Consider the following 25709-nt stretch of genomic DNA (forward strand, 5'->3'; position numbering starts at 1 on the left):
TTCAAAATGGAAATCTTTTCTAACAATATACACCACCGTTCAAAAGTTTGGGGTCAGTAAATTAAAATTTTCTATTTTTTTGAAAGAAATTAAAGCTTTTATTCAGCAAGGATGTTAAATTGTTAAGATGTGATAGCAAAGATTTAAATTGTTAGAAAAGATTTATATTTCTTTGAAGAAATGCTGTTCGTTTTAACTTTTTAATCATCAAAGAATCCTGAAAAATAGTATCGCAGTTTCCCCAAAAATATTTGGCAGCACAGCTGTTGCCCACATTTATAATTTTAATAATCAGCATTTTAGAGGGATTTCTGAAGGGTAATGTATATACTGGAATAACAGAAATAAGTTATATTTAAAATTATATTAAAATGCAAACCATTATTTTATATTGTAATGACATTTTGCAAGATTCCTGTTTTCTGTATTTTTGATCAAATAAATGCAGCCTTGATGAGCATAAGAGACTTCTTTAAAAAAACATTACAATCGCATGTGATTAATCATGCAGCCCTAATTTATATATATATATATATATATATATACATATATATATATATATATATATATATATATGTACACTATACATATATGTATATATGTGTGTGTGTATATGTATATATATATATATATATATATATATATATATATATATATATATATATATGATTGTGTGTGTGTATATATGTATGAATGTGTATATATATATATATATATGTATGTATATATATTTGTGTATATGTATATATGTGTGTGTATGTATGTGCAATTTATAATATAATACATTTTATTAAAGATAATGCAAATAACATTTTCCAAAATGTAGTTAATTGATTTAGGTTGAAATAGCAAATTAACTGCTTTAAAGATAATCTTAGTTGGTGCAATCACATAAAACCTCACAACTTTTTTTAATAAATAATTATTTGTCTGCCACGCTGACCTTTTAAATATGTATCCTTTCTTTGAAAAAAAAAAGTGTGGTAAGCCCATCTGCATAGTCAGATAACATTTTCTTATGCGTGTAGGAAACTACTGCACCATGTGCTTCAAGTGTTATGAAGATAATGACTATGATAGCCAGATGATGCAGTGCTCCACGTGTAACCACTGGGTCCATGCTAAATGTGAAGGCCTGACAGGTGAGTGAGTGACAGAATCTGATGGATTTGATTTTTTTTTTTTTTTCTTTTAAATACTTTATTTTATCATCTTTTTAATAAGAGATGCTCACTTTTCGGCTTTTATTGCAATGACACTTTTAGGCAAATTAAATATTTAATATTGATTTATTGTGCATTATAAATGTTTTCTTCCCTTTTTTTTATGTGGCTGTAATAAAAAAAGCATTCTTTTGAATCCACGGAGAAAGCATAAATTTAAAAAACGATACCATTCTAGTATTTATTAAACTACTCCGTTCACAGGGTTATCACTTTGCAAGCATCACATTGCATTTCCCAATACTTAAAAGACAAACACAGTGGAACTTTCCCACCGATTGCACAATTTTTTCGAGAAAATCACAATTTGAAGTCTCTTAAAAAAAATATTGGTCTTATATGACTCCTAAATATTATGCAGAAGTAACTTGAGTAATAATGTGAGTTTTCTAACCGTTATATGCTTATTAAGCAGTAGGAAGTGTTGGGCAAGCTACTTGGAAAATGTAGTAAGCTAAGCTAACAGTTACTCATCATTTAATGAAACGTCACTACACTAAAGCTACAGCCTTGGGAAATTTAGCAAGCTAAACTACAATAACATGACAAAAGTAGTTTACGACATCTAAGCTATTTGTTTACAAAATGAATTTAGATGATAAGTCAGTGCTCTCTCTGTGATCAACAAAACTGTATGTCAGGAAGTCAACGGCTTGTGTCTGACTCCTTCTCACAGATGACTTGTATGAAATCTTGTCGAGTCTGCCTGAGAGTGTGGTGTACTCCTGTCAGCCGTGTTTACAAGAGCAGCCTGATGGAGAGGATGTTAATGGAGCAGTCTGGAGGGAACTGCTCGACCAGGAGCTGAAGACTGGCTTGGAGAGGGTGCTTTCTTGCCTGCTGAGCTCCAGCCTCACTAAGCACCTGGTCACCTGCAAGAAGGTGGGCTTCCAATCTCTCCTAAACCAAGTATGCCATTCTTTTAAAATGTTGCAGCAGCCCATTGTTTGTTCAAAAAGCAGTTTGCTTTGTTTCGTATAAACATTTTGTAGATTGTTGACATCTTAAATACCGTGTGTACTTGATTCCGATAAACCATTTTTCTCATTTGTAAACTCTGCGGTTTTCTTGTTCCGTGATGTGGTTTGACGTCTCACAGTATTGTTGATCAAAATCTCCAGAAGACGCACATCTCGCTGACATCCTGTTGATTTTAACCAATCAGATGACGACTTTGAATCTCCCTATGTTCCATATTTTGTGGGCCTAGATAGTAGGGTTGTAGTAAAGTAAAGATAATAGTAATGATAATCTTAGAGAGCACATTCACTATGATAAGTTCCAGATTAATCAATACTCTGGAACTGAGAATAAATAGAAAAAAGTCACTTTAGTTTGGGGACCAATTCTCGCTATTAACTAACTATTAAATATGGATTAAACTTCTTATTGGCTGCTTATTTATAGTCAAATAAAACCCAATGATTATTGACGGTGGAGAAGAATTCTGTGCTGCTCATCGGGCCAGTCACATGATTGTCTGTTGTAAATAACATGTCATATGTTTGGAATAATAAGAATAAAGTCATGTTTAACAATATCTAATTATTTTAATTATTTAAATCTACCGTTTAAAAATAGGAAAATAGACACACACTTGTCTCTCAAAATGATGGATTATTCATTAAAAAATGTGGAGCAGAAACAAGTTAATGCAACGTCTTATTTGCTTGGTTTATATTATATGTATATAACTGTATATAATATATATTTTAATATGGTTTTGTATAGTACTGGGCGGTATACCGGTTCATACCGAAAACTGGTGTATATTTTCATTACAATGTTAATTTTAAATATACCGCTATACCGATGTATTTAATTACTCAACGTTCTGAACGAACGTTATGCTGCGCCGCGGCCGCGCGACACTGTTTCAGACGGGCCCTTTACAATGTTGCACTTCTAAGCAGCAACTGCGAGGCGTGATGAGGGTAAACACAGCAGTGCTCTGGTGTTATGTTATAACGTCTGTTTCACACACACCCATGTTAACGGATTCCAGCGTTCATACTGCACGAGGTTGCCGTCCGTTCAAGGAGCAGTGCGTCTGCAGCAGTGCAGCGATTGTTAACGTTTTCGCAGGAAAAATGAACATGGATTGACATGGAAATGCAGTCATTTCACAATGTATACTATATGCTTATTAAGCAGTAGGACGTGTTGGGCAAGCTACTTGGAAAATGTAGTAAGCTAAGCTAACAGTTACTCATCATTTAATGAAACGTCACTACACTAAAGCTACAGCCTTGGGAAATTTAGCAAGCTAAACTACAATAACATGACAAAAGTAGTTTACGACATCTAAGCTATTTGTTTACAAAATGAATTTAGATGATAAGTCAGTGCTCTCTCTGTGATCAACAAAACTGTATGTCAGGAAGTCAACGGCTTGTGTCTGACTCCTTCTCACAGATGACTTGTATGAAACAATGTTACAATGTTAATTTTAAATATACCGCTATACCGATGTATTTAATTACTCAACGTTCTGAACGAACGTTATGCTGCGCCGCGGCCGCGCGACACTGTTTCAGACGGACCCTTTACAATGTTGCACTTCTAAGCAGCAACTGCGAGGCGTGATGAGGGTAAACACAGCAGTGCTCTGGTGTTATGTTATAACGTCTGTTTCACACACACCCATGTTAACGGATTCCAGCGTTCATACTGCACGAGGTTGCCGTCCGTTCAAGGAGCAGTGCGTCTGCAGCAGTGCAGCGATTGTTAACGTTTTCGCAGGAAAAATGAACATGGATTGACATGGAAATGCAGTCATTTCACAATGTATACTAATTAAAGCTGTTTCACACGCAACACATGTGTTTTTGGCTAGGTTTAAAACAAGAAAAAGAGCACTTTAAGATAAACAAGGAAAACAATATACATATTCACTTTTATGGAAGCAGAAAAACAAAGCTCTTTAAGACCCATGGGATTGCTTGTGATAAAGATTTAAATGCAAAAGGCACGAGAATGTTTCTGTCGGTGGTCATTTTAAATATTTTAACAGGAAAAGTAGGCTAATTATTGTGTTTAAATTCGGGGTGTAGGTGGTTGCGATGGGTCAGGTCACATCGCTCATCGCTGTCAACGTTTTTTGTGCCTTTGAATCATGTCGTCATGTCACTCCGCAAGTAGTCCAATAATTTGTCACGATTGAAGTTCAAAGTGTACGCGCACCGTTCTGAATGCGCACACACCCAACCATCTACTCACGTGAAGAGCTTCAGTTGACTGACGAAGACAGTGAACACGGGTGATTCATGTAAGCAAATCCAATAAATTGTCTTTCATTTTTATATGCAGGTCTAGTAAAATTTAACCAATCAATTGATCACTTTTGTCATGATTCCATAACATTAATGTTAAACGATTCCGGTCTAACTTGCAAAGTAGGCTAACGCCATGTTGGTTATTGCTTACTTCTTGCTAGAAAGTTTAGCAGCTTCTACAAGGCTCGAAATTGCCAACATTTTTGTCGCATATGCTCCTGAAATTTAATCTGTGCGACCTAGAAATATATTTGGCTATATACCGATTCACTTTAATGAATGCTTAAATCTGCTCTGGGTCGAGTTTCCTGATAACAATCTATCTTAGCTCTGAAGAGCGCTCTCTACGTGCAAGGTTATAAACGCTCTCCGCAAATTCACGCGCTTTTCCCAAAAACTTTACTTGACATGAACGCGTTCTACGTGCTACTAAAGAGTCGCTGTCCATTCACGAAATTCGTGCTGGAATATAACCTATGGAATCGTATTCTGAACGTTCAACCTAATAATCGTCTTCTGTTGTGAATTAGCAATCATAGAAGTCTATAATAAAGCACTGACAAAATGGTTGAACAAAAACACAAGAAAAGATACCTTTCAAAAATATAGAGGCAAATAAAGATGTTATTTTTAATAGATGTAAAGGACACCATAGTAATAAGGAAAAACAAAACATCTGGGAGGACAAGAAATGCCCAATAAATGGCTAGTTTTCATGCACGTCAGCAGAAAGTTATTGACAGATTTTTTGGATTTCATCCCTATTTTGCCCAGTCTTTGAAGCATATTTCCCACATTACTCCTTTTATGATTTTTTTATGATTTAAATTAGATGTGTATTTAAAATTTTCTTCCCTTTTTAATTATTTAATTTATAAATTAATTTAAATAAAAAACAAGTACAATATTTTTTTTTCTTAATTTATTATTATACTATATAAATTATGTCACTGTGTGCGTGTGGTGGGGGAGGGGGGTAAGTGCACCGTATAGTTTCCTACTTTTTTGTCCTTTGTCGATCACAGCTATGAGAACTAGTAGAACATGAGACAGAAAAGCTTGTTCCAAAAAGAGGAACTATTTCATGCAAGACCTGTCAGACTAAAAGCACGTCTTGGAATATCAACCAGCAGAATTATGCTGATGAAGCACCTGATTATGCATGAAAAAAAAAAACGTCATAAACTGGCATAGTAAAAAAAAAAAAAAAAAAACTTGATATTAATTTTTGTTCAAACCGCCCAGCACTAGTTTTGTATACATGTGCCTTTCATAATAATGAGCCATTTCAAATGTGCTCTTCTATTTCTTCATTTCGGTCTGAACATCTCCCACTCACTGTGTGGGTAGTTCTAAAATACTGGTCATGGAAATAGTTTCCTGCATTTTAGTAATAAATATGCATGCAAATGATAGCAAATTGCAACAGTTCACATATGGTGTTTGGCAGTGGATTTAAACTGTGTCTTCTTGTAAACCCAGGTGTGCTTTGGGGCTGCAATTAAATAGTTTTTTACTAAAAACTAGTAAATTAAAAACTTTTTTTAACTAGTGGTGGGAAAAAAGTACAACATTCTGGATTCGGTCTGCAATTAAATAATTTACAGTCCCCTAAATGTTGTAAAAACTTGCATCCCATGTGAAACAATTACCATCCAAATCAGGCTTTTGGCTTTAAAACCTCTTTTAAACCTAGTATGCTTTTAAAATTGCAGCAGTCTGTTTCTGTTGATTGTTTTAAATGCAGTTAGAATGATGTATTGTAATTTCACACAAACATTTTAATAAAAACATATTTAGAATGTTCATTGTGACAAGAATGAGACTTCCATTAAAGATTAAAGGTGTCCATTAAAATTCCAACTAAATGTTTTTATTCTGTGAATAAAGCCATTGGAATTAATAGTCTGAAAAGTTAAAGAAAAGTCATGATTCATATAGTCCTAGTTATTTCTTTCAAACCAGCATCAGTCATTGTGATCGACTGTCAAAAGTCTCGGAAAATCATTAGTCAGAATGTGCAGAATCTCTGCGGTTTGTGCTTTTTATCATTCCAGTCCAGTCTTACAAAGCCAAATCAAGAGGAAATGTCAGTGTGTGTCTGTGTGTGTATATATGTATATATATAAAATCTTTTACAGGAACTAAACAGGACACCTATAAAAAGGAACACTGCTTAGTTACAGATTTCTGGTATTTTGTTTTCACTTGTAGTGCACTACATTGGGTTCCCTGAACACTGTGGATGAAAATGTACCTGTCTGTGACTTCCGTGCTATTGGAAAGAAGTTTGATGAAGGCCTGTACACATCCTTGGTCAGTGTCTGTGCTTGTCTTAGATCTGAGATCAACATAAGGAGAAACTATTTAGCACTTTACCTCAAAGTTTGCCTTCTGAGTCACAAAATGTATTTTTTATTGTTATTGCTTAATTGAAAAATGCCATAGTTATTGGTCCACATTCCAAGGTTCATTTTAAACCATTGTTCTAACAGAAGAATAAAAAAATAGGAATGTTAATTAAGTTTGTGCCTTTGCCAAGCAGAAATCCTTTCATGAGGATGTGGTGAAAGTAATTCGCAATCACATGGAAGATGAGGAAATTTTACCAGAGGACCAAAGACCCACTGCCCTTGCCCGCTCGTATTACTGGAAGGTCAGATTCTTAGATATGTAATTACAAATATACAAGTGTTTTTTTTTTTTTACCCAACCAGTCTGAGTGGCTTAGGTAATTCTGTGAAAACATTACTAATGATGCACTTCTTAAGAATACAAGTCTGGCGTTTTAGTCATGGTATGACTGTAATTTCAGTTGCTATTTGACACGACAATTGTTTAAAATAGTAACTGTTAGTTTTATCATCTAGAAGTTTAGTTTAATCTTGCATTAAACCTTTTTTTACTTTTGGCAGTCCAATCACATGAGATAAAACAAAGTAATATGTTAGCATGCATTTCCAAATATAGTCCTAGAAATGCTCTTGGTTTTTCGTGGTTAAAATCTGCTTTTCAATCTTTTTTTTTAGCTCTTAGAGGAAGTATATGGCTGGTTTAACAGTCGGGACCCTAAAATATGGGATCCACTCTCTAAACATCTGCCAGCGTAAGCACCATCAAATTCTTTCTGTTTGAAATTAACATTCATATATGCGCTGAAACTGTTTCTTTTGGCAATGACACGCCTCCATTTTCTGCAGCGGGATGCTTGCGCATGCTGTGATGCCGCCAAATTATGAACATGTTTATGCTCAATGGCGTGAGAGAGATGCATGTCACAAGATTTTGGACGGCGCCCCACAGATGACTGGAAGACACGTGGATGTTAAATTGGGAGAAGAGGAGGATGCGTCCACACCTTTAGCCCATAACCCTAAAGGATACTTTATGGACCCAAGGGCATTACAAATGAACCTGAAAGGTAAATAACCACACAAGTATTAAATGACATTAGTAGCCATTCATGATTGTGAATATATGGAAAGCAATGCAAATTATCATAACTTTGGATTTTGTTCAAGGTTTTTTTTTATATTTTATTTTAGATTATACAGATTAGAAAAACACAAATAAGCCCTCCTTCCCCAAACACCAGACCTAAAGACAATATATAATCAATATTCATAAAGAAAACATAAAAAGCATGAAGTAAAGATATACGATACAAGTTTCCTTTCTTTTACATTGGCATGTTGTGTGCTTCCAAAAATCAGAAGACACTGAAAAATATACAAACACTTGGGTAGTACATTCATCTTTACTATATTCATTATTCCACCCAATGACAGTGGGAGGTGGTCCCAAGGCTCAAGATCTTGCTTTAGATTGAACAAGAGAGACTGATAATTGGCCACATATAAATCTTTATAGTTATGTGTAACGCAAACTCCAAGGTAATTTAATTTCTTAGGGATAATTTTAAAAGGAACCGAACCTAAAGATGATAGACTGACCCTATCACCAATAGGCATTCATTTACTCTTCTGAATATTGACTTACAATTGTTTAGACTCAACAATTTTAGGAGTCTTGAGAGGGGATGTGACCAGTATAATAACATAACATTCGCATACAGCGAAAACTTATGTTCCAATTTTGCCCACTGAATCCCATTGATGTCAGCTCTTTGTCTCAGAGCTAGAGCAATTGGTTCCATTGCAACTGCAAATAAAAGTGGGGACAAAGGACAACCCTGTCTCATGCCACGTTGTAGCTTAAAGTAGGGCTGGATGATTAATCGAAAAATAATCTAAACCGAAATTCATAACCTCTAACCGACGTAATTTTCCCTTGTTGGTTATTTCAGTTTTTTTAATCCTGTTAACACTTCCCCCTTAAAAGCATACTAGCGCGTGTGTAGCCACATGACTCTGCTCTCCAGTATGTGGCATAAAAGCAAAACATGGAGCTGAACGCCGGTTCAACACATACTGATGGCGCGTGAGCGGTGTGCTTTGTGTCTTCACTAAACTTTGTCAGTTGTATTTTTTTTATGGTTTGGACATTCAAGCGATTAGATAAACGGATGTGTATTCTTATATCGAGCTACCATGTTCGTGCAGCTGCATTGTGGCACGAACACTCATATAAACAGTAGCTATGAAGATCGCGCACACAGAGGAACACAGAAACTAGTTGTCAGCGCTGTCCTGTGATTTATCACTAAAGTAGCTTTGAATCTCAAAACTTATTATAGCATATTTGTGTGCAGCGCACATGAAGCACAAGCGCGTGCATAGAGAGCAGCGGTCGGCGGTTGTGCTGCGGGTTCCCGGTTTGTGTCCATTCTCGGACTGTTCTGTGTATTTTAACTGTAGAAAAGGTTGTTCCGAGTCGAAACTACGATACAGAAAACTACATCAGTATATCATCATAAACATAACCCGTAAACAGATGAGAAAGAAAACACACATGTACAGTATTTTTGCTTAAAGGGATAGTTCACCCAAAAATGAAAATTATGTCATTAATAACTCACCCTCATGTCGTTCCAAACCAGTAAGACCTCCATTTATCTTCAGAACACAGTTTAAGATATTTTAGATTTAGTCCGAGAGCTCTCAGTCCCTCCATTGAAACTGTGTGTACGGTCTACTGTCCATGTCCAGAAAGGTAAGAAAAACATCATCAAAGTAGTCCATGTGACATCAGAGGGTCAGTTAGAATTTTTTGAAGCATCGAAAATACATTTTGTTCCAAAAATAGCAAAAACTACGACTTTATTCAGCATTGTCTTCTCTACCGTGTCTGTTGTAAGACAGTTCAAAACAAAGCAGTTTGTGATATAAATGTTTGACTTAATTTTTTTTATATTGGATTTTTTATCTTATTGGAATCAAAACTAGGAATCGATAATCATTTATCATCAGCAGTTTAATCATAACTGCTGATAGTCAATCATATTTACAGTACAAACCTTGTCAGTGAACTATGAGGGCAAAAAAAAAAAAAAACCGAAACAAAATAATCGTTCAATAATCGTAATCGAGGTAAAATGTTCAATTAATCGAGGTTTTGATTTTAGGCCATAATCGTCCAGCCCTAGCTTAAAGTAAGCGAATATATTATTGTTAGTGCATACAGCAGCCGATGGAGACGTATATAAAAGTTTGATCCAAGGTATAAACTTATGGCCAAATCCAAACCTCCATAATGTGTCGAAAATATCGCCCCACTCCACCCAGTCAAAAGCCTTTTCAGCATCTAGTGAAAGCACTACCTCCAGTGTGCCGGGTGGAGAGGGTCTATAAAGAATATTCAAAAGTTGTCTGATGTTAGAGAAAGAGTAATAATTCTTAATAAAACCTGTTTGGCTAACGTTGGATTTTGATGTTCTCCCAGGGAAGAAGGGTCGGCCTACTAAATCTGACCTGGACACAGTTTTGTCAAAAGACGACGAGAGACAGTGCGCTCTGTGCCAAAAATACGGCGATGCAAAGGCCAGTGTAAGTAATTAAGACATACAATGTAAACTCACCACAGTATTCTACCTTTTATTATAGCTTTTTTTTACTAGGCCTTAACATGGATTGTAGGAATGGTGCAATGGTTCACAGTACTTTTACTAAGGGTTCTTACAAAGTTATAATTATCAGCTGGATTGTCATTAAACTGCAGTATACAACTCTTACTGTTAACTGGAATTACAATCATTTGTGTTATACATTTCTCTTCCCAGGATGCAGGGAGGTTGCTCTATCTAGGGCAGGATGAATGGGCTCATGTAAATTGCACCATGTGGTCTGCAGAGGTGTTTGAGGAGGACAATGGCTCACTTCTGCATGTTCACAGTGCTGTTGCAAGAGGTCGTCTGATGGTATGTCATTAATCTCATGTAATTCTGGTTCAACTGAGCCATTGGTGACACTTTGTACTGCCTTGAGTTAATAACTTTAACAAACATGATGCTTTATAGATTGTTAATGTACAATGTAATAGTTTGAAATTATATAATTTAGTATTTAAACATGAACAGTTTGCTTCCATCAGTTAAACTCAATATAATCTTTGACTTTGCTAATGTTATGACTTTCCTTCCGTAGCGCTGTGAGCGGTGTAACCGAACTGGGGCAACAGTAGGTTGCTGCCTTAATTCGTGCCAGAGCAACTACCACTTCATGTGCGCCCGCTTTCGCAACTGTGTCTTCCAGGATGATAAAAGAGTTTTCTGTCACAAGCATCGTGACCTTATAAGTGGAAAAGTGAGCTTTCAGTTTAATAGCATTTAATTTAGTCATAGCTGCTAATTTATTCTTGGTTTATAGTATTTACAAAAAAATTCAGTTAAATAGAAATGTATTGGTATTACATGGCTGGTCTGAGATAACACTTTTTTTTCTTCTGTAATTTACCAGATCATCACTGGTCAAGGGTTTGAAGTACTACGGAGAGTTTATGTGGATTTTGAAGGAATTAGTTTTCGCAGAAAGTTTTTGACTGGATTGGAGCCGGAGTCAATCAATTTAATGATAGGTTGGTCTTTTATTGTTGAAGTATATATAAATAACACAATGTTGTAATGTGTATAAATATGAATGTAATGCACTGTTGTATAAAAATTATTGTACAATTCCTGCACAATGTTTGAAACAAAAATTTTCACCTGTTAGGTTCTTTGCTAGTAAAAAAGCTTGGAAAGCTGAGTGAATTATCTGCCTGTCATGGAAAACTTTTCCCCGTGGGTTATGAGTAAGTAGATTTGAATTGTTTGTTTGTTTTTGAGTTTGCTCCTGACATAATGGACATGCTACTTCTATGACACTTTTAGTATTGGAACTTACTTGCACAACAATACATATTGTTTCTTCTGCTTTTTAGGTGCTCTCGCTGGTATTGGAGTACTGTGAACCCCTTACATCGATGCAAATACACATTTCGTGTTAGGGAGGTCCGTCCAACTGTTCAGGATAAACCAGTGGAAGAGTCAACTGATCAGGGAGGAAACTGCACAATTGCCCACAGCCCATGCCCCCATTTAGGTCAATAATATTACTAATTGCAAAGTGATAGCTTGTGCTTATGGCATTTTTTGAATAATCAAATAACTATATATGTTTTCATTAGAATCTGAAGCCCCGGGAGTGGTTTTATCTTCAGCTAATCCTTCCACTGAAACAAATTCCACCTCGTTATCTATCTTTGCAAAACCGGACCTTGGTGCTCGTCCCAAAATCCCTTTATACCCCCAGAACAGAAGACCTGCTGGAGGACTATCCAGACCACTGCCTTCTCCAGGTAGTTAATATAATTTCAATGAAGATGCATATATGGCCTTCACAAAGTTCATAAGAAGCATTTTAATGGTTGATTGTTTGTTTGTTTTACCCAGGAGCTGCCCCATCCAAACCTCACCACATCCTGACTATAAGTGATTTGGATGACACTCGAAGGCCACGACGGCATAGCCTACAACCACAGAATAGTGGTACCCGAAGTCACATGACCTCACCTACTCTTGGATCTCCTGCAGGCCCAATTGCATCTAGAGCAGGTGGTTCCCACCACCCTAAAACCTCCCAGCCTACCTCCCCAGTTATCCCCCTTGGTGCTACTGAAAACCTGCTGACCTCTTCATCAGCTCGTCCTGTCGGTCGAAGTGCTTCCTCAGTCCGGGGTTCTGGAATATTGACACCCCATTCTACCTCAGGACTGTTTTCACAGTCCACAAAGCAAGGTGGCATTGGCACCAGCCCTTGCACCAAACGATCCCTCACCTCTCCCACCCACCTCTCCACAAGACCAAGGCCTTTTGATTTTAATCAAATAGACTCTGTTGAACTTCCACATAATTTTATAGCATCACCACAGGAGCATCCAGCAGAAAATGGTGCCTTGCCATTAAGAGACCTTTTGGGTACACAAAAAGGTAATCATCTAGGTAGTGACAGGGATTTCCCTTACACATCCTTCCACTTAGGGGCAGACTTGACTGTAGCACCTGAGCTGAGAACAGAGCTTGAAATTGAAGAAACCGAACTGAATGAAGGCGTAGCTATGAACTGCAGTGCACAAATTGTAGTTGAAGGTGAAGACAACCAGGTAGACTTCTGGGAGCCAGACGAAGAGAAGTCCATAATGTCTACCCAGGGATTGTCTTGTCCTGTTGATCCTTGTAGGGACGACTGGGGTAATAGTTCTTCTGATGGGGACATGGAAAACTACTTCAACTTCAGACGCATGATGGTTACTTCAAAGGCTCAAAGGGATGCCTCCCAGACGTCTGCATCTCCATCTTTAAGGCAGATTTCACAACTTGATGGTGTGGATGATGGGACAGAGAGTGATACAAGTGTGGCTAATAATGATAACCAGGGTGTGAAATTGTCGAATCAAGCCCAAAAGCCACACAAACCACTCAACACTGTGCCTCATGAACAGACTGCTAGCAATGGGCTATGTTTGGCATTTCCAAATCCTGTTTCTGATTTTTCTTCAATTTGGTTAGAACCCGTGTCCAACTCGGAGGTTGTTGCTGATCAAGATTCTTTTGGTGTAACTCAAACATTGCAATCAAACCCTAGGGTGGTTGTACACTCACAAGACACTTTGACTAATTTTGTTGACCTAAAGCCTATAAACCATGCATTTTCTATATATGGTAATGATTACCAAGCCCCTCATTTAATGGTAGAACCAGAGACACCCTTAATTCTTGAGAGATGTGATCCTCTTTCACCAAATGCACATTTCACTGATTTGGTCCCAGTCCAAGATTCTCTGAGTGACCCTCCAGACTCTAAAGAATTGTACCTGGATCCTAGTAGTGGCCACTTTGTGTCGTCTATAGATGACTCTAGAGTTTACCAAAACAACCACTTGAAAGATGATTCTCCTGACTTAATGGAAGTGAATGGAATTCAGAGTCTACAGCAACAAAATCCTGTTCCTTCCACAGTGTTACCCAAATCTGCATCATCTTCTGAACCTTTATCTTCTGATTCCTCTGCACACGTTCATTTTGCAGCATGCCCAAATCAGACACCTTCTGCAAATGTGCCGTTGTTCCCAGTCCAAACTCCTGAGGGTAAGACGGTCTTGCCACCCATGGAGAGTTTCAGAACCAAATTACACCCACCTGCTGAAACAAGGCACCCTGCCTCTTCAGTTCCTGGAGGGGCAATGCCATGTGTTCCCACACATTTGCCACAGAAACCAGAGTCTATGCTGTCTGTACCATCAGCCACTGGTGTACCCCTTGGGACTTATGGGCCAGTTTTGGGTACAGTGTCTGTCCCTTTGCATCCCACTTACCTGCAGCCTGTTGGCTCTACAACAGTTGCCATAGTCTCCTCCTCCTCCTCTATAACTTCTCAGCCATCAGCTCTGTGCCAAGCAATGCCTTCTTCCATTCAGCCAGCCTCTGCTTCTGGTGTCATCAATGGGTACAACACCACACCTATGCAAAGAGAAACAGCTCTAGGACGAAAAATTTCCATCAATTTTTCAACCCCCAGATCAACAATTGAACCCCAACAACAGTTGGTTACCCAAGCATTACCAGGTCATGCTATTCTTACCGTAAAAGAGGTTGGTGGAACCAATGTGGATCCTACACCACATGTTTTACTTGTTAATCGTCTTGGTCAGATTTTTGTCAAAAACCCTGAAAGCAACACCTTCCAGCTGCCAACTCCAAATTCCCCTTCATATAACTGTGTTACACAAATCGCCAGCCTCTTGCAAAGCAATGCCTTATCGGCAACACTTGCAGCAGCTGGGAACTTGCCCCCAGTTGCAGGTGCCACCATTCCACCCCAAGTCCCGCAAATTGTGTCCCCATTGGTACAGACCTCAAACACCATTACACAGCTACTTACATCTAGTACTAATGGAGCAGCTCCACTACCAGCACCAGATGTTAAAAAGCCACGTAGGAATGCCAAAGCTTCTGGAGATAGAGTGAAAAAACCAAGGATTAAGAAGGAGTCTTCCACACCTAGAAGAACAAAGTCTGCTAGCACACATGGCCCATCTAGCAAACAATCTACAAGTCAAATAGTAACCTCCTCAGATATATCTAATCAAGCAGATAGTGCACAAGCTATCATCAACCAAGCTATGGCTGGATATTATGATCCCAACAAGAATGTTTCCCTAATTCCCTCATCACCTCGTAACAGTACTATTATTGGGAAAATTCATACAAGTTCAGTAGTTTTACCGGAAGGACTCCTTGTCAAACAAGAGATGAAGGCTTCCCCACCAGTGACACCAGAAGCAGCACCTCGACCAAAACAGGTTCGAATTAAAAGAGTGTCCTCTTTATCTGACCGTATTGGCACCAAGAAATCAAAATCTGACTTTTTAGACCTGGACCGCCCTACTAAATTGGAAGAACCACGCAAGTCAAACTCCATATCAGTCAGGTACATAGAACCAGTTGGAATTTACTCAAATTTACGGATGTTTTCTGTGCATTCAAACTATGCATGGAATATTCCTTTATCTTTTCCCCTTTCTGTTCCAGGTATGGAGTTCGCATTAAAACCCCTACCGTCAAGGGAATTCTAGACTTGGACAAGCTGAATGAAGAGCCTAGTAGTGACTCTGAGAGTGCAAGGTGAGCCTTTAAGTGGAAAAGGGGTAATTCCAAGGTGATTTCAATAAAGTCATTTAAGTTTCAGTATTATTTATGCCTTTTTGAATTTAAGTTTTTTTTTAAAATTTAAATAGTAAACAAACATCACCTTCTTCCTCAAGAATATGAGGTTACTGGCAGCATTGTGAGTCGTGCACTGCTAAAGTATTTGCAATATAGTGTTTCAGTTTTGAAAAATCTAATTTTAGCACCTACCTTTATTTTTTTTTGCTCATCAAACAGTAAATTCAGAACATACATGCAGTATGCCAAATGTCTGTTATTATAATATTTTATATATTTCAAAGAAAGAATACAGAATACTTTCATATTAAATAATGCCACAGTATTTTTTATGTGGACAGTTAATTCCAGCTTTTCCACTTAAGTAATTTGTAGTGACCTTATACTGTTGTAATGGAAAGAAAATGTCAGACACTGAAATGGCATATTTAAACCATTTATCATTTATCACTTATATGGCATTTATCATTTATTTTATTTTAGGCCTGGACCTTGGGATCGTCTTTCCTTGCCTCGTGGTGGAGACAACAACAAGCCAGCGACCTGGGATCCTGCCAATCGTAATGCACTGTCTGACTGGAACAAATACTCAGGTATTATTTTTTTTGTTTTATTTTGCTCACTTTAAGGTGTTTCGATGGATAAAACAGTGAGACTCTTTTCTTTTAGGGATGCTGTCCTGTTCAGATGATGAGATGTCTCCCTCAGATGGTGAAGAGCATAGTCCTCCCAGCCGAGACCAGCCCCACCTACGCTTTGAGATCACTAGTGATGACGGCTTCAGTGTAGAAGCAAACAGTATTGAGGGTAGGAAGTCATCTCTTTGACTGTGGTTGGAAAAAATATGCTGTTAAATGTAAGAGTGTGATCTACTTTCAGTTTGAAAATATTTTTTAACAATTATTTTGTATTTGTTTTTAGCTGTGCTACTTAATCAGTTTATTTATTTTAAAATTATGCAAAATACATGGTCAGTAGGTAATATTTATTGTCAAACTTTTTCATAATTAATTTGCCATTGGCAGGCCAAATACCTAAATATGTAATGTGTGCATGTAAATTGTAGTGTTTTTACATTTTTTGAATGTATTTACATTTATTCATTTAGCAGACACTTTTATCCAAAGCGACTTACAAATGAGGACAGTGGAAGCAATCAAAAACAACAAAAAGAGCAATGATATATAAGTGCTATAACAAGTCTTAGTTAGCTTAACACAGTATACGTAGCAAGGACTTTTAAATAATATAATAAATAAAAAGAAAACCGATAGAATAGAAAAATAATAGAGCAAGTTAGTGTTAGAGGTCTTAACATACAGACAATTGCATAATAAATGAAAAGAAAATAGAATACAAAAAGATTAGAAAGTAATTTACACTTTTTTAAAGAATAGAATTAGAATGGTTAGTGCTAAATGCTGAAATGTTTTTTCCCCTCTGAAATTCTGTGTATTCACATTTTTCTGGTTATCAAATGAAGGCATAAAACATTCATTTATTTTATCTTTTAATTATTGAAAATTAAGCAAAAGATGCTAACAGTTCAGGGGAAGGAAGTAAAGGGAGGGTGAGAGTGAGCGTAGGTTACATCGAAAGATGACATGTGGAGGGGTAAGTGATGTGTCAGGGATCATGTTGAGGTTAAGAGTGAGGAGGAAGTGTTCCGACATTTGCAGTGGAGTAACCAGTACATGATCAGTAGAGTAGTGTCGCGTAAAAATAAGGTCCAGTTGGTTGCCTGATTTGTGAGTAGCAGTAGTTGACACTCGGTTGAGATCAAAAGAGGCAAGCAGTGTGTGGAAATCAGCATACAGAGGTTTATCTAGGTGAATGTTGAAATCTCCAAGCATAACTAGGGGAGTACCATCCTCAGAAAAGGTTGAGAGCAACATATCTAATTCATCCAAAAAGTTACCTAGTGGTCCTGGGGGTCGATAGACAACTACAAAATGTATTTTAAGAGGGTAGTTCAGTAACTGAATGAGATTTAAAGGAGCTGTTGATACCCAAAGATGGTAAAGTATTACATTTCCAATCATTAGAGATGAGCAGACCAGTACCACCACGTCTTCCAGTCAAACGGGGGGAGTGGGAAAATGAGAAATTATTGGAGAGTGCTGCAGGTGTAGCAGTGTCCTCTGATTTGATCCAAATCTCTGTTAAGGCCATGGGATTAAGCTTTGAATGACTAATAATAGATGTAAAGAAATTTGCTTTGTTTACAGCAGACTGGCAATTCCAGAGACCAGTAGAAAAAGAAAATATTGTATTAGCAGATATAGGCAATACAATAGGCATATAAGTGTGCAGGTTGTTAAGATTGAGCTGCCTACATTGTGTGATGCGTGGTTTGCGAATGGTAGTGATAGTAGGGTCTGGAAACACATAGTAAGAATTGGTTGTAAAAACTGAAACGGAAATGAAACAAGTAGAAGGAAAAAGAGATTCATCAAAACTACTTATATTCCCTGCTGGTGTCCCTGCCTGGTGGAGTCGATGGTCTTTACACTCTTCGTTATTCCCACGAGGAGGGCTTAACTGGAGGGCTGCTGCGACCGCTGCCGCGGTATACTAACCTTTTTTATACCCAACAAAACTTAAAATTAAAATCAGATGAACACACTTTACTGTTTATCACAACAAAGATCTAAGCAAGCGCCCGACACTGACAACGTATGCGATAGAGTACTTATATATAGTATTTATGAACAAAATAAAATGTTCATATTTATTTTTCACATTCACAGTTGCTTGGTCCACTGTTATCGAAGGAGTCCAGGAGGCCCGTGCTGTCGCTGGACTGAGGCAGCTCACTTTTTCTGGGATAAGCGGAGCGCATGTGATGGGAATGCTGTATGATGCCATAGTGTACCTGGTGGAACAGCTCCAGGGGGCCAATCGCTGCCAGCGTCACAACTTCCGCTTCCACAAGCAAGCCAGTCAGGAGGAAGATCTGCCCATTAACCCGAGTGGCTGTGCCCGCTCTGAAGTCTACCTAAGGTCAGTTCACTTGCTTAACTGTCAATTAAGTGCGGGTAAGTGATAGAAAAAATGTACAAAGAATTTAGATTAGTGGTCGAGCGATATTTTTAATTTTTTTTTAAATTTTTGACAGCCGATGCCACTGCCGATATCTTGTAAAGCAGGGGCGATAGCTGATATAAAGCCGATATGTGTGTGTATATTATTTTGTTCATATTTAAGAAATTTGAAATCATTTGACAATGGATTAAAAAATAAATGTGTAAAATAAACATACTTATACTTTAGATGACAAAGTATTTTTCACAAATAAATAAATATTTAATAAAAATATAATCAAAAAGGAGGTAACTGTAACCAACCGGGCACTCAGTATTCTGGGAAGTTTGTGTGCATTGGGAATCATATTTTTCAAATAAAGCCAAGGTAACACTCATTTTACACACAGCACACACTGAAAATGACATGAATATGACAGTGGGCAAATGCATAAAGTGCAACATTGTTTGAAATCATCATTGTACATGATGACAAACAATTTGACTTCTAAAAACACCTTTTAATTGTAATGTAATACTACTAATACCACCACCAATAATAATAATAATTATTATTATTATTAAAGAGCCTTTTCCAGCAAACTGATATGTGATTCTTTGCTGTTCATATGATTAATTTGTGACCTTATTGTGTTATTAATTCGGTTGTGTTTTATAATAGATTGACAGTGTTGGTTTACAATTTAGAACCAGTTACTTTGTGCTCTTAAATAGCAAGTCTCTGTTAGGGGAATGTCCCTATATTATTAACTTGTATAGAAAGTCTGTAAATGACTAATACAGACCAACAAGAAAGTAGGTGTTTTAAAGTGGAGAAAATGTTCTGCACTGTGCTTCTTGGTTACCTTGCAGACATGGGGTGGGGGTTCGGATGTATATTAATTTAGGAGAGCAAGAAGAGATGTTATCTAGGAGCACAAGTATTGTGATATAAGTTTGCATGCCTCTTTTCTGAGTATAGTTCACACCTGCTCTTTTATCTGTTTCACAGGAAGTCTACCTTTGATATGTTCAACTTCCTGGCGTCACAACACAGACAGCTTCCTGACACCGACCTGTATGATGAGGAGGAGGATGAGATTCTTCTCAAATCCACCAGGTCAAATAAGAAGTGCATAAAGTCGCAGTTAAAAAGCCATCCCACTGCTGATTTGTTTTTAATTTTATTTTTAGAAATATATATTTTAATAAGAGTTATTATGAGAGATAATCATAATCTCATAATAATGACTCATTGCCATATTTTTGTTGGGAAAAAAAAGACTGAAAAGTTGATTGGTTTGTTTTTATTTTTCATGACAGTGTTCCCTTCATATTCCCTTCCCCTAATCTTTTATTGTTCGTATTTCCTCTTTCTTGGTTATTTCCTCTTTTTTTTTAATTATTGGTCATCTGTGGTTTGATTCACATGACAAACAAATTAAATTGCACTTTGTAGGCGTGCAACAAGTTTGGAGCTTCCGATGGCGATGCGCTTTAGACATCTCGAGAAGACATCTAAAGAAGCGGTTGGTGTCTACAGGTAGGTTGACCATTTTCAAACTTTAAATGAGGAATCGAGTTTATTTCAGTTCTTTTCTTTGATTCCACATTTGAACAACTTCAGTAGAAAATATGAGCATGTTTTTATACACCGCAGAATTAAAAATTCCATTATGAGACTATACAAGATGAGATGAAGTCACCAGTCGCATGAAGGAAATGTTCACCTGTAGTTACCAAGTGATCTCCCAAAAATAAACCTGTGAAAAAATCCTGGTGACATGGCAATCTATAAAAATGCTCATATTTTTTTTTTTAGAAACATCCCCTAAGGGTTAGTTCAGCCAAATATTAAAATTATGTCATTAATAACTTACACTCATGTTGTTCCAAACCTGTAAGACCTCAGTTTAAGATATTTTAGATTTAGTCCGAGTGCTCTCAGTCCCTCCATTGAAGCTGTGTGAACAGTATACTGTCCATGTCCAGAAAGGTAAGAAAAACATCTTCAAAGTAGTCCATGTGACATCAGAGGGTCAGTTAGAATTTTTTGAAGCATCGAAAATACATTTTGGTCCAAAAATAGCAAAAACTACGACTTTATTCAGCATTGTCTTCTCTTCCATGTCTGTTGTGAGATCGTTCAAAACAAAGCAGTTTGTGATATCCGGTTCGCGAACGAATCATTCGATGTAACCGGATCTTTTTGAACCAGTTCACCAAATCGAACTGAATCATTTTAAACGGTTCGCGTCTCCAATACGCATTAATCCACAAATGACTTAAGCTTTTAACTTTTTTAATGTGGCTGGCACTCCCTCTGAGTTCAAAAAAACCAATATCCCGGAGTAATTCATTTACTCAAACAGTACACTGACTGAACTGCTGTGAAGAGAGAACTGAAGATGAACACCGAGCCGAGCCAGATAATGACTCGTTCTGAACTGATTCTGTGCTAGTGTTATGAGCGCGGGTAAACCGAAGTCTTGAATCAAGGGCAATCATCGCCAATGAAGCCATTACGTCGAGTGCAAAAGAACCCGGTGAACCGTTTTCTTTAACCGGTTTATTGAATCGAACTGTCCGAAAGAAGTACTGGTGATCCGAAAACCGATGCAACTGGTTCTTGATTCGCGTACTGTTTGAGTAAATGAATTACTCCGGGATATTGGTTTGTTTGAACTCAGAGGGAGTGTCAGCCACATTAAAAAAGTTAACAGCTTAAGTCATTTGTGGATTAATGCGTATTGGAGACACGAACCGTTTAAAAAGATTCAGTTCGATTTGGTGAACTGGTTCAAAAAGATCCGGTTACATCGAATGATTCGTTCGCAAACCGGATATCACAAACTGCTTTGTTTTGAACTGTCTTACAACAGACACGGAAGAGAAGACAATGATGAAAAAAGTTGTAGTTTTCGCTTTTTTTGGACCAAAATGTATTTTCGATGCTTCGAAAAATTCTAACTGACCCTCTGATGTCACATGGACTACTTTGATGATTTTTTTTTACCTTTCTTGACATGGACAGTAGACCGTTCACACAGCTTCAATGGGAGGACTGAGAGCTCTCGGACTAAATCTAAAATATCTTAAACTGTGTTCCAAAGATAAACAAAGGTCTTACGGGTTTGGAACAACATGAGGGTAAGTTATTAATGACATAATTTAGCTATTTGGGTGAACTATCCCTTTAAAATATGTCTTTCTTAGATACAGCCAACGCAAATGTAGTCTTTGGAATCCATGCTGCATTCCTTTTCTAGTTTATTCTCTTCTGCTCTCAAGTCACATTAATTTCCTGTAACTTATCTTTGCTGTAGGTCTGCGATTCATGGAAGAGGCCTGTTCTGTAAGCGAAACATCGAGGCAGGAGAGATGGTCATTGAGTATTCAGGCATTGTCATTCGTTCCGTTCTTACGGACAAGCGAGAGAAGTATTATGATGGCAAAGTAAGTGGAAATGTGCTTTTTTTTAAGAGCAGATTTGTGTATTTGTGATCACTTATCACCACCAGGTTTAACAACAGAAATTCATTTTGGGTAGTCGTGGCCCTCTGATTTGACCCATTTTTATTGTTATATATAAAATAACTCATATTTTGCCTATAGAATGTTACTTTTATTACCAGAATGCAAAAATAAACCTTCATACTGTAATCTAAAAATATACATCAAATACTTTCACACATTTTTTTGTTTTGTTTTTGTTTTTCAAATAAAGTTCTGTAAGGCTCACTTAGGTTGCATTTATATGATACAAATTTAAAACAGCTGGGCTGAACGATGGATTCCATGTGATATTAATCAGTTCTGTAATCAGCAGTAAATCTCCATCACCTGTGGGCTTTCACATGGAGCAGCATTAACGACACAGCGTTGTTCACTGACAAGCTGCGCAATCAAATTTTGCGCATGTTTTGCGCAGCTTGTCAGTGATCAATGGCTCTGTGAAGTTAATGCTGCTCCATGTGAAAGCACACAGACGATGGAGATTTATCGCTGATTACAGAATTGGCTTTACTGACAAAATGTGCATTAAATATGGCATACGATATTTATATATTTATCCATATATATTTATATATAATATATTATTTATTTTCACATCATTTTCTGTACTATATTTGAGTCAGAGTCTGAATATCACTCTAATACCACATCTTTCCTCTGCTCTTCCTACCAGGGCATTGGTTGCTATATGTTCCGCATCGATGACTTTGACGTGGTAGATGCCACGATGCATGGTAATGCGGCGCGGTTCATCAACCACTCCTGTGAGCCAAACTGCTACTCTCGAGTCATCAACGTGGAGGGTCAGAAGCACATAGTCATTTTTGCTTTACGGAAAATCTACCGTGGAGAGGAGCTGACTTATGACTACAAGTTCCCCATAGAAGATGCAAGCAACAAGCTTGGCTGCAACTGTGGTGCCAAGCGCTGTAGGCGCTTCTTAAACTGAAGAGCAGTGCTGGAGAAGTTGCAGGGCAACTGTTCGACAATGGAGTTTGACGGGTAAAAACGGTGGACCAAGGCTTGTCTGGTAAAGGCGGGTCCAAGCTGAAGGTTTCAAAGCTTAACAGCCACCTCTTCAAGTCCTTCAACAAGCACATATAAGGACCACCAACTGTTGTGGAGCCATTCACACCCTTCAACCAGGATTCCTCCCGATCAGTTGACATTCAGTCCAGTAGATGTGTGGTAACACGGCCAAGGCCTTTTCAAGAACATTTCCCACTATGCTGCATCGTCTTTGCTTCATTAAAAGTTTTATCGGAATAGTTGTGGATTTGAAATGAGTCCCGGTTTCGGAGTCCTTGTATATTTTGCAGCAAAATTGTGACTATTCTTTTTGTTATTTCCGCAGGCTTTTTTGTGCTTTCCAAAAGCTGGAACACGCTTCCAAGAGTTTTGGGCATTCTGTTCCCTTGAAAAACCTTAAGTTCCAAACAACCTCCCTTTGTCTCCTTTCTTGAACTGACGTTAAAGTGCTGGATTCTTCACCTCTGTGCTTGAGAAGCATATGTGTGTGAAAGCTTAGCGGCAGTGAAGATACTGTAAAAACATGCATATTACTAAGGAAGTGATGTGAACGTATTCTAATCTGTATCTGTCAATTTTATTTTGGATCACACTTTCATGTTTAGCTGAGAAAGACTCACACTGCTCAGGACAACACTGTAAACCCCTCAGAATGACCCATGGATCCATTCCTTGCACATGGCAGTCGGATAAAAGACTCACTCTGTTGTCTGTGACCATTTTTTTTTTTCTCTTTTAATCTCCTCAAAGGCTTTATTTTTAATAATCTATTTTTATGGGCAGGTCTAACTCTTCATTCTGTTTCTGCGGGCTTGTTCTGTGGTGTAACTGTATAAGCGTTTTTTAAACTTGATGACTTCCATGGTGCTAAGCCGAACATGAATCCTAAAGAGGATAAAATCGATACTTCCTCGGTTTCATGTCATGTCAGAGATCCGATGCGAGCTGTAGTTGATGCACCTGGTACTAAAATAGCAAAGCAATCCATACACTATTTCCAACCTCGAGCCCATAAATGTCAATGATTTGTAGAAATTCGGAAGTACTCATAAACGGCAACGCTTTAGCATGTTTGTGCTTTTTATACCTCTTGAGAGACTTGTGTCGAAAAAAAATCATGCCTGAGTGGATATTTGTGTTTCTTTTCGTCTTGTAGTAGAGGACACTACTTAAGCTAATCGTGACTAAACAAATCCTCATTGCGTCAAGGTGTGATGATGTGGATTGTTCCTGCAATAAATCATTATTTGCCACAATTGCACATACAATTGGAGTTTTACATTTATCTAGGGAGTTAGAAACTGCTTAAAATGTCCTAGAGACGTAGGAGTGTGAAGGCGCGTATACTGGTGACTTACAAAATCTATATATATATATATATATATATATTTATAGAAGAGTTATTGAAAAAGTTTTTCAGTAGACGGTGGCACTCGGCACCTTAATTTTCTTTGAAAGATTTGGGAGTTGGTTCTCTTCTTCATGCAGGAGAAAAATCAACAAGCTGATGCCATCGTTTGGACTGTATGGGCGTTCTGTTTATTCCTGGTTTGTCTTTATGGGAGTTTTTACCCATAGGTCTGTGCTTTTTGTATGTGACCAAGGTCTAATCAGAGTTTTCTTCAGGGTTTTTTCTGCCGTTCTTTTAAACCATTTTCCCCATTTTCTAACTTGAACATTGAGGATGAGTTCTTGCAACGTGGCCTTTTTACGAGGTGAGGTTTTGAGCCAACTGTTTATTTTAAATGTCTTAGTTGTCTGATTTTATTTGAGTTTCTTAAAGGAGAAGTTTCCTGGCATTAAATCATGTTGTCGTCTCCTGCTTTTTCCATATTCTGTGTGTTTGTGTGGAGGGGGAATCTCCGTCAAGATCCTGAAATTTAGCATATCTCAGATTTTAAAAAGGTTAAAATGTCAGATTTTAATCAAACCACCCCAAACTTGCAAGGATTCTACCTCAAGCTGTTCAGACAACATCAAGTAATACTAATGCAAAACTAGATTTGCTTGGTCTGTTCTGTCGTGCAAAGTTGGCTTGTGTGTGCAATGAAGGATGCAAAGCACTAGTCAGACCTCCTGTGATTTAATGTGTCTCCCAGAGCTTCCTGGGAAAAGAAAATCTGTTTGTTCCTTTGTAGGTCATTAAAAAAAAAAAGTTGTATCAAAATAGACCTAAAATTGAAAAAAAAAAGTGTCTTTGCTACCTTGTACAAACAACCCCTAAGTTTGTATATAGTTGTATACATATTTCTAAACCTGTTTAATTTTTCTATGCACTTTTTTATTTATAATGTTTTTGCTTAATAAAGATGTACAATGTTTGAACAAAGTTCAAGATTTATTGTGGCATTTGTGCTGAACATACAAAAGAATCAATTGTTCACCATATAGTAAATATGATATAATGGTTTTAGAAAAGGTTTGTTGCCAAATCCTGTTTAAAAACTGAAAACCTGTAATATTGGTTTGCAAACAACTATATTTACAAGATTTATAATTCATATAAAAAAATTGTAAGAAAAAAAGAACATTTTATGATTTT

General features: G+C 37.4%; 1 protein-coding gene across 1 annotated transcript in view; it reads left to right on the forward strand.

Moving 5' to 3' along the window:
- LOC132123476 (histone-lysine N-methyltransferase 2B-like) overlaps positions 1-25345 on the forward strand; it is a 41257-nt gene extending 15912 nt beyond the window's left edge. Inside the window, exons 16-37 of the mRNA XM_059534104.1 lie at positions 1029-1142; positions 1900-2105; positions 6713-6814; positions 7044-7154; positions 7528-7604; positions 7699-7919; positions 10340-10443; positions 10677-10814; positions 11041-11199; positions 11353-11470; positions 11608-11686; positions 11816-11976; positions 12062-12232; positions 12327-15363; positions 15465-15557; positions 16083-16192; positions 16269-16406; positions 18350-18602; positions 19635-19742; positions 20082-20165; positions 21949-22078; positions 22812-25345. Coding sequence (XP_059390087.1) covers positions 1029-1142; positions 1900-2105; positions 6713-6814; positions 7044-7154; positions 7528-7604; positions 7699-7919; positions 10340-10443; positions 10677-10814; positions 11041-11199; positions 11353-11470; positions 11608-11686; positions 11816-11976; positions 12062-12232; positions 12327-15363; positions 15465-15557; positions 16083-16192; positions 16269-16406; positions 18350-18602; positions 19635-19742; positions 20082-20165; positions 21949-22078; positions 22812-23087 — 5990 coding nt within the window. The 3' untranslated portion in view covers positions 23088-25345. The remainder of the gene's footprint in view (positions 1-1028; positions 1143-1899; positions 2106-6712; positions 6815-7043; positions 7155-7527; positions 7605-7698; positions 7920-10339; positions 10444-10676; positions 10815-11040; positions 11200-11352; positions 11471-11607; positions 11687-11815; positions 11977-12061; positions 12233-12326; positions 15364-15464; positions 15558-16082; positions 16193-16268; positions 16407-18349; positions 18603-19634; positions 19743-20081; positions 20166-21948; positions 22079-22811) is intronic.
- Positions 25346-25709: the final 364 nt, after the last annotated feature.

Source organism: Carassius carassius, chromosome 41, assembly GCF_963082965.1.
Source record: "Carassius carassius chromosome 41, fCarCar2.1, whole genome shotgun sequence".
NCBI lineage: Eukaryota > Metazoa > Chordata > Actinopteri > Cypriniformes > Cyprinidae > Carassius > Carassius carassius.